At 38.8% G+C, this 19,032-nt stretch overlaps 1 protein-coding gene across 6 annotated transcripts in view; it reads right to left on the minus strand.

Moving 5' to 3' along the window:
* Positions 1 to 19,032, minus strand: part of PTPN13 (protein tyrosine phosphatase non-receptor type 13) — a 133,423-nt gene that overhangs the window by 85,010 nt on the left and 29,381 nt on the right. For all 6 annotated transcript variants that reach the window (XM_061992965.1, XM_061992969.1, XM_061992967.1 and 3 more), the window contains exons 3-4: positions 8,334 to 8,503; positions 1,363 to 1,428 (exon numbers count right to left, since the gene is read on the minus strand). In XM_061992965.1, the coding sequence (XP_061848949.1) occupies positions 1,363 to 1,428; positions 8,334 to 8,503 (236 nt within the window). The remainder of the gene's footprint in view (positions 1 to 1,362; positions 1,429 to 8,333; positions 8,504 to 19,032) is intronic.

Raw genomic sequence — 19,032 nt, forward strand, 5'->3', positions numbered from 1 at the left:
TCTACCCACTAATAAATCATTCCCCCACTACTGCTGAATACTGTACCCACAAGACAGGAGAGCAAAGAAAAGGAATAGCCATCTAAGAAAATACTGGGGCTTTTAGGACAGGCACAGTAGACATTACAAATAAGCACCCCTAACACAGCCATAACTTCCAATTTTCTGACTTTTGCTTTCAGGCAGCTACTTCCAAATCAGTACAGCTGAGAACCCAACTACCACTCTGTTAAAAAAAAAAAAAAGGAACGAAACATTTAAATTTTCAAAGACCCTTTGAAAATTACCTTTCTTACCCTTAACACCAATTGGTAGCAGTGAAGGCAAATATGTATCTAGCAACAGGACAAGGGGTAATGGGATGAAGCTGGAACACAAAAAGTTCCACTTAAACATAAGAAAAAAACTATTTTACTGTGAGAGTGACGGAGCAGTGGAACAGGCTGCCCAGAAGGGTTGTGGAGTTTCGCTCCTTGGAGGTCTTCAAGATCTGCCTGGACATGTTCCTATGCGACCTGATCTAGGTGAACCTGCTTCTGCAGGGGGGTTGCACTAGATGATCTCTAAAGGTCCCTTCCAACCCTACCATTCTATGATTCTATGAAACAGAAATAGCTTATCTCCTTTAGCTACACAATGCTCTGTCAAATCCCACAACTTCAAGTCCAACATTAAATGTTTTTTTTAATGCATTTCATCTTATTTTCACTCTTCTAGATATTGACTTCTAAAAGTTTACGTAAGGGTGGGGAAGGAGCATGCAGGAAGAAGATGAATCACATTATCTTCAGTCAGTTTTGCAAAGATGGTCTAGTTCTCCTTGGTGTGTGAAATGACCTCATTGAGTAATAACACTTAGGTCTAAGCAGTCTGTAACCATGCCTGCATTGACTGACAAGTCAATAGCAAGAGTCTACTCCCTGTTCCAAACAATTCATACACTTTCTTGGTCATTGTGTAACTTAAGAATCTGTATGTGCCAAGTCCATACTCACGGAAGTTAAAGCAGCATAGAGAACAAGTTGTTTTAATATGAGTAAAGCAAAGTTATTATATATTTTTTTTTATATAAGCCTAAACCAAAACACGTAATTTTTCCTTTTGTCAGCAGCTTAACTATTGTCTTTCAGCCTGTGACATTTCAGGATAGAGTAGTCCAGATACATCTTCATGGAAATAGTAACAGCACCTTCTTTCTGACACCACCACCCCCCTCACATAGGAAAAAGCTCCAAGTACAGGAAAAAAACATCACTTTTCACTGCCTCTTTATGACACCATATCCTGTTAACTGAAATGCAGATTCAATCAGACAATCAGGTCTGAAGCTGAAATATTAAACAAAACCAACTCTAAACTTACCTGACTTTGAGGAACTTCATGGTCAGCTCCCCAAAAGAGTGTCATACCAAGAGAATAAATATGGACCTGTCATAAGACATACAGTAGAACTTTAAGGTAGAGCAATAAACTTAATATAATTTTGCTGGCATATATTCCTGGTAGTTAATCTCATTTGTCTTTCAAACTCTTTTTCTCCATAACCATGAGGCTCAGAGAAGCAAAGCTTATTGCTACAAAATACACTGCACCTAGCCAGTGCCTCTGTCTTATCTGTCCAATTTTAAGATTTCATTTCACATTGAATATATGTAATCCACATAATCAGCCTGGTGTAGGGTACAGACTGCATGATTGTGACCAGGATCCTTAAAACTTCAGTCTGAGGCAAGGCAGACCTTAGCAGGCTCATACAGTGGGCTACTACTGTCACGAGAACTCTAAGATTGATATTAAAGCAAAAAAAATGCAATGAAAATATAAATGTAAAAAGCTGTCATTTTAATCTAATATCAATATTTTAAGATAAATTCATTAATAATTACACATATAATTAACTATTAATATTAATTACCTTAATATTACATTACAATTAAGTAAAGTAACATTAATCTATTACTTTAACATATTAAGACCATAAGGACACAGAATAAAACCTTAAAATACTGCCCCTCTAGATGACTGTGAAAATGATACAGGTAAGCAAGTGCAGAAAAAAGGCCATTTCTCCAGACTGTATAAGTGACAGACACTAGTGATGGCTCTTTCTTCCAAGTTCTTAGTAATATTCCTGCTAAATTAAGCAAGAAAGTTTATTAAATAACTGCGCAGACAATGAACAATGATTACAATGACAGTGATAAATTAAAAGTGGTTCACTTAAGTCAGCCTCTTCTGAAAAGAAAAATATCTTACTTAAATAGCTTTCTATGAGGGCAAGACTGGCTGGCTAGATGAGGGGAGAGCAGCGGATGTCATCTGCCTTGATTTCAGCAAGGCTTTTGACACTGTCTCCCATGATATTCTCAGAGAAAACCTCAGGAAGTGTGGGCTGTATGAGTGGATGCTGAAGTGGATCAAGAATTGGCTGAATGACAGAGCCCAGAGGGTGGTGATCAATGGCACAGAATCGAGTTGGAGGACCTGTGGCTAAGGGAGTTCTACAGGGACTGGTTCTGGGGCCAGGCTTATTCAACATCTTCATCAATGACCTGGATGAGGGGACAGAGTGTACCCTTAGGAAGTTTGCTGATGATACCAAACTGGTTTGACTGGCTTGAGAGTTGGGCAGAGAGGAATCTCTTGAGGTTGAGCAAGGACAAGTGAAGAGTCTCGTGTCCAAGAAGGCCAATGGTATCTTAGGAAGCATCAAGAAGAGTGTGGCCAGCAGGTCAAGGGAGGTTCTCCCCATCCTCTACTCTGCCCTGGTGAGGCTTCATCTGGAGTATTGTGTCCAGTTCTGGCCTTCCCAGATCAAGGGGGATGGGGAACTGCTGGATAGAGTCCAGTGCAAGGCCACCAAGATGATCAGGGGACTGGAAAATCTTCCTTATGAGGAAAGGCTGTTGGAACTTGGGCTGTTTAGTCCCAGTAAGAGGAGAGAGTGGGGGGGAATCTCCTTAATATTTGCAAATATCTACATAGTAAATGTCAGAGGAGGTTGGTACATCACTTTTTTCATCTCAAGTGCAGAACAAGGGGCAATGAAAAGAAGATGGAACACAAAAAGTTCCATTTAAACATAAGGAAAAACTATTTCACTGTTCAGATGAGGAAGCCCTAGCACAGGCTGCCCAGGGAGGCTATGGAGTCTCCTCTGAGGTTTTCAAAACCCACCTCGAAGTGTTTCTGTGCGACCTGATCTAGGTGGGCCTGTTTTTAGCGGGGGGTTGGACTAGATGATCTCTAAGGTCCCTTCCAATCCCCACCATTCTGTGATTCTGTGAAATCCTAGGTATACACAGTGACAAGATGTGTCCAGACTCAGGTGCATCATATACTTCTTAAACTTATGTGTAAACTGAGTGTCAAAGGTAACGGACGGACTCAACAAAATTTAGAAAACTATTGTTTTTCTTCCCACATGAAATACATAGACTGGTTAAAAGTCACACACCTAGAACTAGTTTAAAGTTGCACAAGAGAATTCACATCTCTGCACTGAGGAGTCTCTTAGCCTACACAAGTCAACAAAATTTATTATCAAAGACTCAGAAAAGCATGATGCATGTACATTTTTCTCTTTAGATCAGATTGCTTGAAAGACATTATGCCATTAACTCCACTGTTTCAGAAGTTAACCTCCAAAGAACAAATATTATCTAATTTTTGATTTTTACTGTAAAACAGAAAACTTTTTCTTTTATGTGTTCACAAGAAACAGCTTTGTGAGGCATGTAAGGAAGTTGCAACTAAATACACTTAGAAGCAACATGTTATTAAATTTTTCTTGTAAATTCAACATGCTTTATTAATATAGAATTCTATTAATATAGAATTGGAACTCATTGTAAGTACTCCAATCCTAAACTTCTACCACTTAAATCTTGTGGAATGCTCTCTGTCTAGCACAGCATATGAGTCAGGGCAGGACGAAAGGTTTCCATCAGTATAAAGCGGCAATATAGCAGATACTGCTAATACACGTTTACTCACTCATACAGTTCAGTCCAGCTGACTGGTAAACACTGAAGACACAGCAAAGAGGGTCATCTGCTGTGCATCCACATAGATGTTAAAAAAGGATATTCAGGTAAAGAAAAATAGAGAAATAATATTTTTCTCTATGATAAGGCTGGAGCAGAACCACAGAGAATTTAGAATTTAGAATTACCGAATGGTCCAATCCTCTTGCTAAAGCAATTTCTACACAATTATTCTCAAAAGGGGAAAATAAGGAGGCAAATTGTGTTGCCAGTTGCCATTCTGGCAGGATTGCAGCAGTGCTGTACACAAGTGTAAATGAAGCAGAGCTTTATGCTAGACACAAATACATAGTCAGCACTGTGTATCTAACAAGGGCATCGGCCTCCACTTCCATAAAGAAAGCACTAGACATCAAAGTAAGCTCTCTCTATTCCATGCAAAGAACAGAATAGGATAGAAGTCACAGACAAGCAACAAGGGTTCTCAGTTAATACTGCTGCCCCATTCAATCAGTATTTGAAACATGTTGATATGAAAACTGTTCCATGTCTGGTCTATTACCCACTACCCTTTCAAATGCAACACTTGAAAGTCTTCCTTACATATTGAGATATAATACGGCTATATGGGAAAAAAGTGAATATACTTTCAGGGTAGTAATGCATGCAAAAAATCCTTTTCAGAAAAAATCCTACCAAAACAACCCCCATAAAACCAAACAAAAAATTCAAACAAAAAACCCTCTATTACTGTCTTCCAAAAATGCATGAATAGCACTTAAAACATCTCTTATGAAAACTGTTAATTCTAAATATTGAAGCGGTCATGTTTATAAGTCTGGCAATTTTCAATAAGCATTTGTCCAACATTCTTACATACACGATGTAATTTTTGGGATGTCTTTTGTAAAGTTTGGAGTTGATTTTGATGATTCTTGTGGGTCCCTTACAACTCAGGATATTCTATCATACTGTGATTCTAAGCTTCAACAAAATGGAAGTTACTTCCAAACTTCACTGTACAACCATGCAATCAGATCTCTAAACTAAAACAGGCTACCCTATTAATCTATCTGAAAACAGCTTTCAAAATAAAAGTGAAGTGAAACAGTTTGTGATGCCATACTCTAATATTTCAAGCTCTATGTTAACATAAGGAGGTTTTCCAAGTACAGAATTTCAAAAGTTACTTGCAAGCCAGTACTACATAGAAAACAAAATGTATTCTGCTACATATCAGTTGAACTAATTTTTTGATTTCCATGTAATGCCTGCACACATATCATGCAACTCTATTCTACTTCATGCACCTTAACTTTAAAAAACAGATAGTCATATTGCTACTCAACTGGTATTGCATAGTTCTGTCTTACAAAGTCCCAACTGCTTATTATAATTTGACAGCCTTAGGTTGTGTCAGACAGTCAGGAGGGAAAAGAAAAAAAAAAGAAATCCCACAACAGTTGGTTTTGTTTATAAGATCATCACTGCTTGATGCTGCATGACACAAAGTTCCTTACACAGAAAAAACGAACACTGAGCAAAAACCATTTATTCAAAAAATATGCTGTAAAAACCCAAGAATTTTGTTAATTTCAAACGACTAGTAACTCATAATTGGTTTTGAACAATACTACCTAATAAAGCATTCATATTTGAAACATCCATCTCTCTTATCTCTCCTGATAAGGTAATCTTTGATTTAGAGGCATGTAACGTGCCTCTTAACAAATAAATAATTCATTCAAAAATTCTAGTTAATTTTTGCATTATAGTACTTCTAACTCTTGTGACAGAAGAAAACAAAAAAAGTTGAAATATGTTATGTGACATATGTTAAGTGACTTTTTAACCAAGTATCTTGGTTTGCCCATGCAAACCAAGATCTAAGAAATATGAAGCCAACACATCAAGACAAATAACCAGTGTATCTTCAAACACACATGTTTAATACAAGGGAAACAGTAAAAAATAGAAGGATGAACACATAAGCTATTTATTAGCCCTACTAACTTAAAGTGATCAAGTTGTAATAAAAGTTTTGTAGAAAGCTCTGTTTCAGGTAGCTTTCTCCTTCTATAGGAGCAAGTAAGTAAATAAACCCAAGAGGATTGATATGTTTGAAGCATTTTGTACAAGTGTACTTTACTGTGTTGTTCCCAACCATGGGATTATAGACCAGTATTACAGATACTCTGGTATATTTTTTTTCCTTCTGGATGCATTAGCAAAGATTATTTTTACGTATACTGCTACATGCCACTGCCATAATGAAACAACTTGTTCTTTGTACACAACAGTACATTTCTAAGAATTCAATGGAACGGTCACACATAAGTAAATACAGGATGAGCAATTCAGAGATCCCACCTTCAGATTATCGCTGTCTACTACACCCAGTCATGACTATCAACTTGGGAGAACAGCTGTGTGATTTATTCCCAAGGCTTTAAATTGAGAACAAGAATGGTAACAGCAAGTTTTCTTCAAAAGGTTTTGTACCATCCCAGAGCCATCAGTTTTTTTCCCCTGAAGTCTGAAGCTTCAACATAATGCTAAAGCTGAATATTACAAGACAAAGGGTTTTACTCAGTTTATATGTGACAGCCGAATAATTTGCTCATGTAGAGCCAAGGCTTGTCTATTTCCACAACAAACTGTTTCTCAAAGAAAACAGCAACACAGCTGCTGAGGCTTAGAGTCTCAATTTTGTCATCACCTTTCAGAAAGCAAGGTTATACTGCTATAATGAAATCAATTCACAAAGTCATAATCAGAGATGGTTAATCAGTGCTGCATATATGCAGAATCCCAGTATTTGGTCATCACCTAGTGATATGCCCTGTGCAAGAGTTTAGAGGCCACTGACCATTTCCTTCCAGAAGATTAAGGGAAAGAAACATCGTAGCACAGCTTTTACTAGTAATAGTTCTTTCCTTTTCAAATACATACACAACAAAGAATGCAATCAGCTCTGACAAAGATCACAAATGTGTCATGTCAAAACTTTTTTGTTGCTTTTAAAGATCTGTTTTGTATATGAACTTCAGAGTTGGTACTAGATATAAGGTTACTATCTTGAACAGTGTTGTCTCTCTTGGAAGAAGATACACAATTCCAACAGTAGGACCCTAGAGAGCTTGGCAGCTGCATCCTATATAACTGATCCTGAATCTGCATTGATATCAGTGTCAATTTTACTTCTCTACCAAAAGTTTCAACCTAGGTTGCTAATTGCTTATAGTTTCTCAGATAAAATTATATACATATATATGTATATATATGGGCAAGAAGGATGTCTAAAGGGCTTGCAAGTAACTGAGGAAATGATGATTTTCAACAGGTATTTGATGATATGGTCCTAAAGAAAATTGACTATATACAACATTTAGAAGAAAAAAAAAGCTGCAAACACAATATTCAACATAGAAAAACATGTTTTGATAGACCTTGTGAACACTACAGCAACAGATGCCAATAGTAGTTTCCAATACTGGAATAAGTGCATGTTTCTGTTCCCCCTGAAGGAAGACTGCTAAATGTCATAATTGTTCCCAGATTAAAACATTGGCTGCAGCTACCTTCCATCTTTAAGGATTATATATCCTGAGGAGACAGAGAAGCCAGTCAAATGGAAATAGAGCTCGATTTCTTTCTTACTCCCATGTTTGACTAGGCCAAGGGAAAAGTACTACCATTTGCAATAAATGATTGTAATGAAAACATTTGAGAAGTTAGGAATTTTGACTGTGCATATGAATGACCTGAAGGAGATCACATATAGGAACCTCACCTGCCTGAACATCTACCCTTGGGGAAGAGTTAAAAAATGGAAGATAGAGTGGAACAATTTCAGATACAATTGAAGAATATTTATGTTAATTAAAACAAACTTTTTCTTCTGAGATGAGTATAGGAATATCCCATTTTTTGAAGCTCTGGACTGCTCAAATAATTCCTTTGCTTACCTCTCACGTGCATTTCATCATTTTTTTTCAATTGAAATTATTCATGTTAGTGAAATCTTTTAGAAAAAGAAAGCAAAGTATTGCCTACTAACAGCTTGATGGTCAGTTACTCTGTGCAGCCACTGTCCAATTACGGCTGTCACACATGTGGCAGGGACTTGCACACAGACACTTCTTCATAAGTGCATACAACCATAATTGCTATTCTACTTTTATGGACAAAAACAAAGCAGCAGAATCCCTCCCTCTCTCACAAAAGAAATCAACAATTACACATGCAAATCAAGAACCACAGGAAGGCAGAAAGGACAGTTTAAAGCTATTTTGTGAAGGGATCAACAGTAAAGGACAACAGTTGTCTGCCAAAGAAGTACTGTACCTTTTCAACATCTGACAGAGATGATAGAGAATAGTTCTGCAAAACCTCTGGTGCTGTGAATGCTCGCAGGTCTTGTTGGGAGACATTTTCATCAGTAAATGATACACTGCCAGATGGAAGCAACAGGAGAGACCATGGAGAAATGATGAATCCCAGAGTAGTAGGATCAGCTATGTGTCAAAAAAAAAAAAAAAGACATCTGAAATTAAAGGAATATTGTTTGATGCCCTCACTTGATGTTATTTTATTTGCTCAAAGACATGTTTAATATATATTAGTGGAACAGATTCATGCTTCCTTTTCCACCTGTGCTGCTTCATAACCAGAACAACCACCTCAATTTTAATCACTTTAAGGAGTAGCGCCTATATTTTGACTATGCTTTGCTATTATTCATATCAGCAAGGTCAGGAATAGCCTGCCAAAATAATCACAAGCTCTCCTGCCCTCAGATTTAATTTATGTTACAGTTGACACACAGAACGACCACAGTTTGTAGAGTACATGTCATTAAGGCTAATTCTTCCAATAAGAATGGAATTCACCACTCTACTAATACAGCACTGCTGCAGTAGCAATGATCTGAATAGCAAAGACAAAGTTAGTAGAGAGAGGAAATACTCTTTATTAGAGTAAGCAATAGAACTAGACAAACGGGAAAAGTTTTGGGGCACAGACGTCTGTTTTTAGCCTAAAGAAAAAAATATTTCCAAAATGAAAAAGAATTATTCTACGCAGCACTGAAAGCAGGCAAAGAATAAACCTGACACCTGAGTAATACTGCCCATTTAAACCCTATAAATAGTACTTGAAAACAGCAAAAGAAACATTGAAATTGGAGAACCAAAAGTGACAAAAAGCCTTTCTTGCACTACAAATATGCAACTGCCAGATAGGTTTTTCATGTCTGATAACACTGCTGTCAAAATTGTTGTCGCAGACCCACTAAAACAAAAATCAGGAGGGGCGACAAGGCCACACACAATGAGAAACGTGTTAAGTCCCAAAATCTTGAAAGTAAAAGTTAACTAAGGCAGGAAAAAGATAGACTGCGTCCCTGAGTCAAAAAACCTTTTTCTACACCTCAAACAATAAATCAGCTCTTTCACTGAAGGAGGCATTAGCTTTCATCTATGTAAAAAATCAAGATTGACTGTTATTTTTCCATAGACAAAGGGGCAGTTGCTCTGCTTTCTGCTAAATGATATACCAAAGACCTGAGGAACCACACATTTGACAGACAAGTGCTTTTTCCTCTACCCAGTAAGCAACAACAGCAGAATAATAATTTTCTCCCTCTGCTCCACCATGAATAACATTTTCCATATCAGCTCAGGATATTCCTATAAGGTTGGTTCCTAGCCTGTTCAATTATCTTGTAATCTGGAATATTTCTAATCTCCTAGGAAATGTATTAAATTACTGCTTGCAAGTATCAAATGTAAAAGGATCTACTGAGTAAGTCCATGTATTTCTCCTCTTTCTCCAAAAGGAGCTGAGAAATTGCTTTTACACTTTCTACATCCTGAGATACCAAAGTAAAACTAGTTTGATAATTTGGTGGTACAATTATCCAGATAAATGTTCAGAACTTTCAGATCCTAAAACTCAGGAAGTTTTTCCTCCTACCAATGTGAAAATGAGACATCATTCAGTAAAGAACCCGGTAATTCATTTTTCTGTCTAACAAACATTTTACTGAAAATACCTTAAATCACTATGTAGAGATTTTGCTTTAAAAAGAGACTATTGACGATAACAAATGTTCTACAAATGGAAAGATCCTGCAGAGTCTACTTCAATTTCAAGTTGTATAGTTATCTGAGAACCAAAGGAGTTTTTTACAGTCTTCCTAATAAATTTTGAAATGCCAGTGTGTTTTGCTGAAAGCCGGGATGACAAGCTGAATATTCACAGTGTATATTGACCTTGCTCTGCTTTTTAAGGTATACAAGAGAGGCTCAGCCTTCCTGACTCGGGGGAGCATATTTCATTGCTCCAGTCTTCTCCCCAGACCCAAATGAAACAAGTAATTGATGGACAGTATTTCTGATCATGTAGGCTAAACCAATTTAAGCTCTCATACAAAACTGCTGAGGTGTCCAGGGAAACCAGAGGTCTTTTTGGTATGCGACCAAAAAAACCAAAAAGTCCTCATAACACCCTAAGAAATATCTAATAAAAACCATACATGATCATTTCTCTCTTTTACACAAAAGACAGGATCTCAGGTGGTTTTCCTACCCTCTTTCAGTACGTAAAATCACAAGGGACAAAACAACATATGTTACTTTACCCTACCAATGTCAACATAAGTTCAACTAAAAAAAAACCCCATAACATAGCATCATAGAATGGTTGGGGTTGGAAGGGAAGAGATCATCTAGTCCATCCCCCCTGCAGAAGCAGGTTCACCTAGATCAGGTCACATAAGAATATGTCCAGGTGGGTCTTGACCTCCAAGGAAGGAGACTACACAACCCCTCTGGGTAGTCTGTTCCACTGCTCTGTCACCCTCATAGTGAAATAGTTTTTTCTTATATTTAAGTGGAACTTCTTCTGTTCCAGCTTCATCCCATTACCCCTTGTCCTGTTGCTAGCTACTATAGAAAAAAGGGATGCCCCAACCTCCTGACATCCACCCTTTAGATATTTGTAAATGTTAATAAGATCCCCAATCATTCTCCTCTTCTCCAGACTAAATAGCCCCAGTTCCTGCAGCCTTTCCATATCTGAAAGATGTTCCAGTCCCCTGATCATCTTGGTGGCCTTGCGCTGGACTCCCTCCAGAAGTCCTGTGTCACTCTTGAGCTGAGGAGCCCAGAACTGGACACAGTACTCCAGATGAGGCCTCACCAGGGCAGAATAGAGGGGGAGAAGAACCTCCCTTGACCTGCTGGCCACACTCTTCTTGATGCATCCCAGGAAAAAAAAATGAGGGCACATTGCTGGCTCATGTTTAGTTTACCATCAATCAGGACTCCCAGGTCTCTCTCTGCAGAGCTGCTCTTCAGCAGTTTGACCCCAACCTGTACTGGTACATGGGGTTGTTCCTTCCCGGATGCAGGACTCTGCACTTGTCCTTGCTCAACCTCATGAGGTTCCTCTCTGCCTAACTCTCAAGGTGGTCCTGCTGAATGGCAGCACAGCCTTCTGGGGAATCAGTCCTCCCAGTTTGGTGTCATCAGCAAGCTTACTAAGGGTACACTCTGTCCCCACATCCAGGTTGTTGATGAAGATGTTGCACAAGACTGGTCCCAGAACTGATCCCTGTAGAACTCCCCTAGCCACAGGCCTCCAATTCGATTCGGTGCCATTGATCACCACTCTGGGCTCTGTCATTCAAACAGCTCTTGATCCATCACACTGTCCACTCATTCAATCCACACTGCTTTAGCTTTCTGATGAGGATGTTACGGGAGACAGTGTCAACAGTCTTGCTGAAGTCAAGGTAGATGACATCTGCTGCTCTCCCCTCATCTAGCCAGTTGGTTATGCACTCATAGAAGGCTATCAGATTGGTCAAGCAGGATTTCCCCTTGGTGAAGCCAGGTTGACTCCCCCTGATAAACACCTTTTCCTTCATATGTTCAGGGATAACATTCAGGATGAGTTGTTCCATCACCTTTTCAGGGATGGAAGTGAGGCTGACCGGCCTGTAGTTTCCTGGGTTGTCCTTCTTGCCCTTTTTGAAGACTGGAGTGACACTGGACTTTTCCAGTCCTCAGGCACCTTGCCTGTCCTCCATGATTGTTTATGACCTTGGCCGTAAAGACTGAAGCAAAGAAGGCACTCAGTAGTTCGGCCTTCTCTGCATCCTCAGACAACAGGGCACTCTCAGTGTTTAGCAGCAGGCCCACATTCCCCCTTGCCATCCTTCTGCTGCTTATGTACTTGAAATTACCTTATTACTGTCCTTAACTTCCCTGGCTAAATTTAATTCTAGAGGGGCTCTAGCCTTCCTAGTTGCACCCCTCCATGCCCTGGCAATGTTCCTCTACTCTTCCCAAGAAGCTAGCCCCTGTTTCCACCTCTCATAGATGGCTGCTTTCTGCCTGAGTTGCCCCAGAAAATCCTTGCTCATCCATGGAGGCCTCCTACCTCCTTTTCCTCCTTTCTTGTGCATTGGGACATACTGATCCTGGGCTTGGAGGAAGTGGTGCTTGAAGACTGACCAGCTCTCATGGACACTTCTATTTTCTAGAATCATACCCCATGAGATCCATCCAAGTAGATCTTTGAAGAGCCAAAGCCGGCTTGCCTGAAATCCAGGGTCATGGTCCTGCTTTTTGTTCTGCCTCTTCCACACAGGATCTTGAACTCTACCATCTCGTGGTCATTGCAGCCGAGGTTGCCTCCAACCTTCTCATCCCCAACCAGGCCCTCCTTATTCATCAGTACCAGGTCCAACAGCACACCCCTTCTTGTTGGTTCTTAGATCACCTGCTACAGGAAGTTGTCATCAGCAATCTGTAGGAACCTCCTGGACTGTGTGTGCTTGGCTGTGTGGCTATCCCAGGACATATCAGGGTGGTTGAAGTCCTCCATGAGGACCAGGGACTGTGATCGTGAGGCAGCTCTCAGCTGTTCATAGAAGGCCTCATCGACTTCCTCCTCCTGATCAGGTGGCCTGTAGCAAACTCCTACAACAATATCATTTGCCTTGCCTTTGCCATTAATTTTTACCCATAAGCATTCTACCCGCTCCTCATCCCCACCCAGGCACAGTTCAGTACACATTAATTGCTCTCTCACATAGAGAGCAACTCCGCCTTTACGCCTTGTCAGTCTGTGTTTCCTGAACAATACCTAACCCTCCATGGCTGTGCTCCAGTCATGGCAGCTGTCCCACCATGTCTCTGTGACTGCCATGAGGTTGTAGCCCTGCATTCACACCCACATCTCCAGTTCCTCCTGCTTATTCCCCAGGCTGCGTGCATTGGTGTAGAGGCAGCGCAGGGGCTTACTCAAACACACTCAAATTTGTATAGCTCAACAAAGAAAGCTGTACAAGTATCTTTCTGTTTCTAGACCTCCTCCAACTGTAACTTCAAGTATGGAAAATATTGAATTTATCAAGGTGTTAAAAAAAATTAAATCCAACCAACAAGCAGGTGCTGAGCTATTTGAACACCACCATATAAATCTGGTGAAGAGAAGAAATTCTAAACTTCATGCAGACATTCATTACCAATCCTTACACTACAGTACACATTCTACCTCTTTCCCACAGCAATCCAACTGATGACTCTCTACAAAAAGATTTAAGCCTGGCATCACTCTTTTTAATGGCCATGAGAAAATAGTTGCTTGATACAGCAGTAAAAATAATCAACCATGTCCAACATCATGGTTTCACTGCAGTGTGCGGCAAGACACTTGACATGAAATAAATCACACTACCTCAACAGATACCTTCTCTTAGTGTAGTCAACTTCAAAGCCAGATTTTAGGAATCTCTCATGTTGTAAAAAAGCCCTCAAATATGTTAATTTTGAAATAAGATGAGTTGAAGAAAACTCTTCTGGCATGAGTTAAAACATGTATGGTGAAATTAGTGGAAATTGATTTCAATCAACTGAATTAAATAAAATTTTAATTAAGAATTAAAATAACATTATCTGTTCTTCCCAGTGCCAAGAGATGACATTTTGCATTGTACCCCTAACCCCTCTTCCTCTGAAACTAAACAGAACAATCGCTATTCAGTGTTGTTGCCATAACTTTAGATGCTAAAGAAAAGAAACTTAAAGATGTAAAGACCCTTCCCACTACATGTACATAAGAAACTATTACATTATATAGCAAAGCACTTTTAGAAAGACCACCCTATTAGCTATCAACTCTCAAAACCTCCTCCCTGCATGTAACTAATGGATTTCGTACTAGTTTGTGTGTATACAACACTGATATGAAGTATTTCAAGATTTGCTTAAAAATCTCACCTCAGGAACCTTAGTTAATGTGGAGACTTTATCCTTAACATAGCATTTTGTATTACTTTAAATACATATGAACTCTTCATACTCTGAAACATCCTACAGTAACAAGAATTAATGAGATTGAAACACGATTTAATTTTAAGATCTATAAAAATCCCCACATTTACCTTCCAAGTATTCATTAAAACAAACTTTGGAGCATGCATTTTTTCCCTACAGATGTAGATGTTGAATTTATTGACTCACATAAAATACTTCCATGCACACTAGATCTTCAAAATCTGAAGCAATGTACAATGAATATGATTACTTCTAAGTTTAGAAAAAGGGCTGATTTTGCCAAGCTTATTTTGTTGATATTTCCTTAGCTTCCTCTCTTAGGGGCTTTTAGTTAACATAGCAAATCATACCTACATCACAACTCTGAGAACCCAATCTACCATTATAAAGGATATGAATAAAATAACTCATGCTCCATTTCCTTCCTTAAGGTATGCATCACAAACCAAAATAGCTGTTACAAAGTTCCTACTATGCAGATTTAACCTAAGACAAATATTTTTAAGTAACTCTACTCCTACCCTTCCACATGTTTGTACTTCAGAGGAAAAAAAACCATAAAAAAGATGCAGTGCATCAAATAGCCAGAGACAGCAGGAAAACAACAGAAGCTGACTTCCAGTCATAATATTCATGTCATCTCCTGTTTAGGTTTTCAGACAAATATACAGGAGCAGTAAGGGAAACATGCTCCCAAAAATAAAGAGGAAAATTACCAAAACAAAAGGAGACTCAAACTCCTCTTTCTAAAAGAATTCAGAATATGGCTCACAGTCAGTGAGTGCTTTCATCTGCACTCAAGCTGCCAGCCTTCCGAATTAACTCCAGAACTATGTTAACTTGGTAAGAACACACTTGTGAGAGCATAGTTTACCAAGCCATGCCAAGACAGAAATAGTGTGGTCTTACTTAAGTGAGTGTGTGAACTGGTTCTAAATAGAATGGAATTTAAAAAAAATCATTATGAAAATAATAAGAATAATAAAAAAATTTAAATAAATTTGAAAATTAAATAGAATAAAAAATAAACTTTTGCTACATAGCATCTGCCAAACAAATGAGACTTGAAACAACCCTTCATGTGGTTTAACAGGATACAAGTAGCCAAAGACACAAAAAAAATCTACCGCCTCTTAAGAAACAGTAAATTTGGGCAGCAATTTAAAATGGACCCAATATAATCAATATTAATGGTAAGTAATTTTTAATTCCCAAACTACATACAGTTTGGGGGTTTTTTTGCTACTTCTTTTAGGTCACAGTCTTCAGTAGAAATGGTCAGAGGTGATGGATGTTTCCGCTCTTTTGTAACAAAAAAGAAATACCTTAAAAAAAACACAGAACAACCCAAAAACATAAACAAAGCCTTCAACACTTTCTCATCGTTCTCTTTGCTTCACTCTATAGCCCTCACTGAGACAAGCAAGATTTCTCCTAGCATAGAAAAGGCCAGGTGCAGGTCAGGTTGTTGGCAGGAAGACTGCTGACAGCCTAGGATTATGCCAGCACAAGGGACCACTCAAAATCCAAGTCTTAAACTCCTCTGAGCTGGTGCAGCATGTCTCTACATGTCTACTGTGCAAGGGAAGCGGCGTTGTGGTGCTTCTGCTCCCTCTCCTTTGGGCACAAAGGGATGAGACTGAGCAGAGAGCTTTGATGTGATACTGAGACAGCTGGAAAACAGAGCACAGAAACACTGTGAGAACCTAACTGAAATTTACTCTTTCCTGAAAATATTGGAGCAAGAAACAGAGTAAAAAAACTAGCCTGCAATTCCACCCATGTTGTTCCTGAGATGCTCCCCTGTCAGCCAGATTACACTTTACCTTGCACAGAGTTCTGGGAAGAGTACAAGCAGCAACTGAGCCTCACGTGGCACGGGAGGGGATAGCATGTGTTTAAAAAACAAATCACCAAAATGCACAAAAGACTAGTTTCTTTCCTTCTCAGCAATGAAAAAAAGTCAAATGTTATCAGAAGGTGAAAAAAGTACCACTCCTCAACAGTTACTGATAAAGGGAAAACCCAATCATTTAACACCTTCCAGCATGGAGGGGCTGGAAAATGAGAATCTTTTTTCCCCTTTGAACCAAAGCAATCCATTTCCCCCTCCATCCTAACTAGGTCAATGACTACTTGGGACCCACCACTACATCCCATCAACACATTTCACACTGCATCTTTGTTCTTTAAATTATAGTTACCCAAACGAAGCAGATGCAATAGTATGACTGTTGACAACATTAACAGGTCACAAAAAACCACGATTGTCTGTCTTCACATCCACTTTCAGATGACAATAATTTTCTTTATGTAAATCATTTCCCATATATAAATTTGCAAGACAGTCAATTTGTAAAGTCTCTCCTTTGTTCAGCCTGCCTTTCTGTTATCATACTTGTTTTTCCCCCTTATTTCCTCCTCTCTTTCAACTAGTTTCAGAATCCACAAAAAATGCTTTACTGTACGAGTGGCTTAAGTGACACATGATGTCTTTCCAACTTTCAAGTTTTGATAACTCTTTTATAGTTAAACCTACCAAATTAGAGGGACGCCCGGTTCATAATTCTCAGCAACAAAGAGCTCAGCATGCTACTTACATGCTCACATTTAAGATATTTCACTTCAAAGACCTGTTCCTTTGACCTCATGGAGTACTGTGTACAAGATCCAGCATGTCTGAAAGAGCTGATACACCCTCTCAACAACAAAATAGTTATTGCAGATAATTACACAGATGTAAGAGAAGGGCAGGTCTGGTATCAGCCTTTCCAAATCTCCAGATTAATCTCAACGTCACTAGTACAACTGGTGTCAGATCTGCAACTGAGTACTAGATTGCCTTTCTCCTCCATTTAACAGCTTACAATATGCTGACAAGAAGCTGCCAGAGTTGGTCTTCTAAATCAGTGATTAGCAACTGGGCATTTCAATCATATCACACATTACTTACAATGATTGAAATAAATTTCTGTTTTTAAAGAGTTCAACACCTGTTAGAACTGTGAATACAAACAGGCATTAAAATATGCATATTTCTGTATCAGTCACTGAATTGGACATAGTACGATACATGATGAACCACTTAAGACATGGATTTTCATTCTGTGCTTCTTGTATTCAGTGCATTGTATTCAGAGTATAACAAGATAGACTCACTAAAAGATGTGCAGAACTTTTATAAATCAAGAATTCATCGAATCTGTAACAGAAACTTGTTTGGGGCATTCTTCCTTAATTTCCTGAAACTAGTTTAAGTAACAAATAAATTGGAGAACATATTCTCAGTTAACGGATTGAAAGGATTCTCAGCTTCAAACAGGACTACCAAAACTCTCACAAGATTAAGTAAATAAATAAATGGTTACTTGGGCTGGTAATTCCTTTAACTGTATGTGGTTGCTGGGTTGGTACAGGGAGATTGTGAACAGATGGCAAATTTAGGAGCTGATTGACGATTTCTACAGCCTTTTCATCCTCCTCATTTCAAAGCAGTTGGACCACAGATTGTTGAACAACATGCCTTTTTTTGTATGTAAAGAAACTTAATATAGAAAACTTTCATCAAAGCTTAGATTTTGTTATTCAAGGACTCCCAAGCTATACAAGGAGGAAGAAAAGAGCATCTCTGAGACTGATCAGAGCTAAGCACACTCTGGACTTGCAGAAGCTAAAAGCTTGCCTTACTGCCCTCTGCCAGGAACAATTGGTCAGTTCTGAAAAATTTTGGAAACGGTATCCTCAGCCACAGAACAGCTCTTCCATGCTGTAAGCTAGGTCTGGACTTTGACCAAGGGAAACAGGATTTTGCTAGGATCTCCCATTTGCTACAAGTCCTCCACAGATGAAGAATAAAATTGAATCAGACAAGCCTGCATAAACCTCTGCATTCTCTGTACCCACATCTCTGCAACACATCTTTACAAGGCAGCATAAAAAATGATATTCAAGATGAACAAAAAAGTTATCTAGATTGTATCCTTAATGAAGCTGAATTTTTACTAAAGACCATCTGGTTATCCTAATCTTTCTGGGAGGAATTAAGATTGCCTTTGTCAATCTTAGCTACACAGAAAAGCTCTTTTATTTGGGTGTCTCTTGAACTGCATTTACCACGGGGCTATATTGCAGGTTAATTAATAGCATGCAACTGAAAATAGTTTGCTGAACTAGCAGAAAAATAACTCAATAATAACATGTTCATCTCCAAGAAAAGACAGATTCTTCTGGTACTGATTTTACCTGAATTTGTGTTTTAGTCTTTGCTGATAGGAAGACAGGTCAAAAGCTTCTGCCACCTTAGCCTGTCTTGGCTAGCAAACATTTCCCTACCTTAAAAGTACATACCAAAAGTTCTGGGGCAGAGGGTTGACTGTTCTCATTCTCCATGCTTGCACACAGCCTTCATAGAAATTGAAATTTTTCTGCACTACTCCCAGGCTAAGAAAGGGTGAGCTCTCCTTTTCAGGGAGGACTTCCTTCTTGAAAAAATTTAGACCTAGAATAACGTCTGAAGTGGTTTCACTAGTATACACTCATGCTACTGTGATTTTTCAGGTGGATTTCAAGACAGAACTCAAGGTCTTACTTCCAGTGAAGAATACAGGAGTAAATCCGTAACCATTCAAGATCTTTTGAGTTAAGGTCCTCACTTGGTCTCAACAACTTGGCCTCTTAAAAACACCCCAATCATTCCT

This window comes from Colius striatus, chromosome 3 (genome assembly GCF_028858725.1).
Source record: "Colius striatus isolate bColStr4 chromosome 3, bColStr4.1.hap1, whole genome shotgun sequence".
Taxonomy (NCBI): Eukaryota; Metazoa; Chordata; class Aves; order Coliiformes; family Coliidae; genus Colius; species Colius striatus.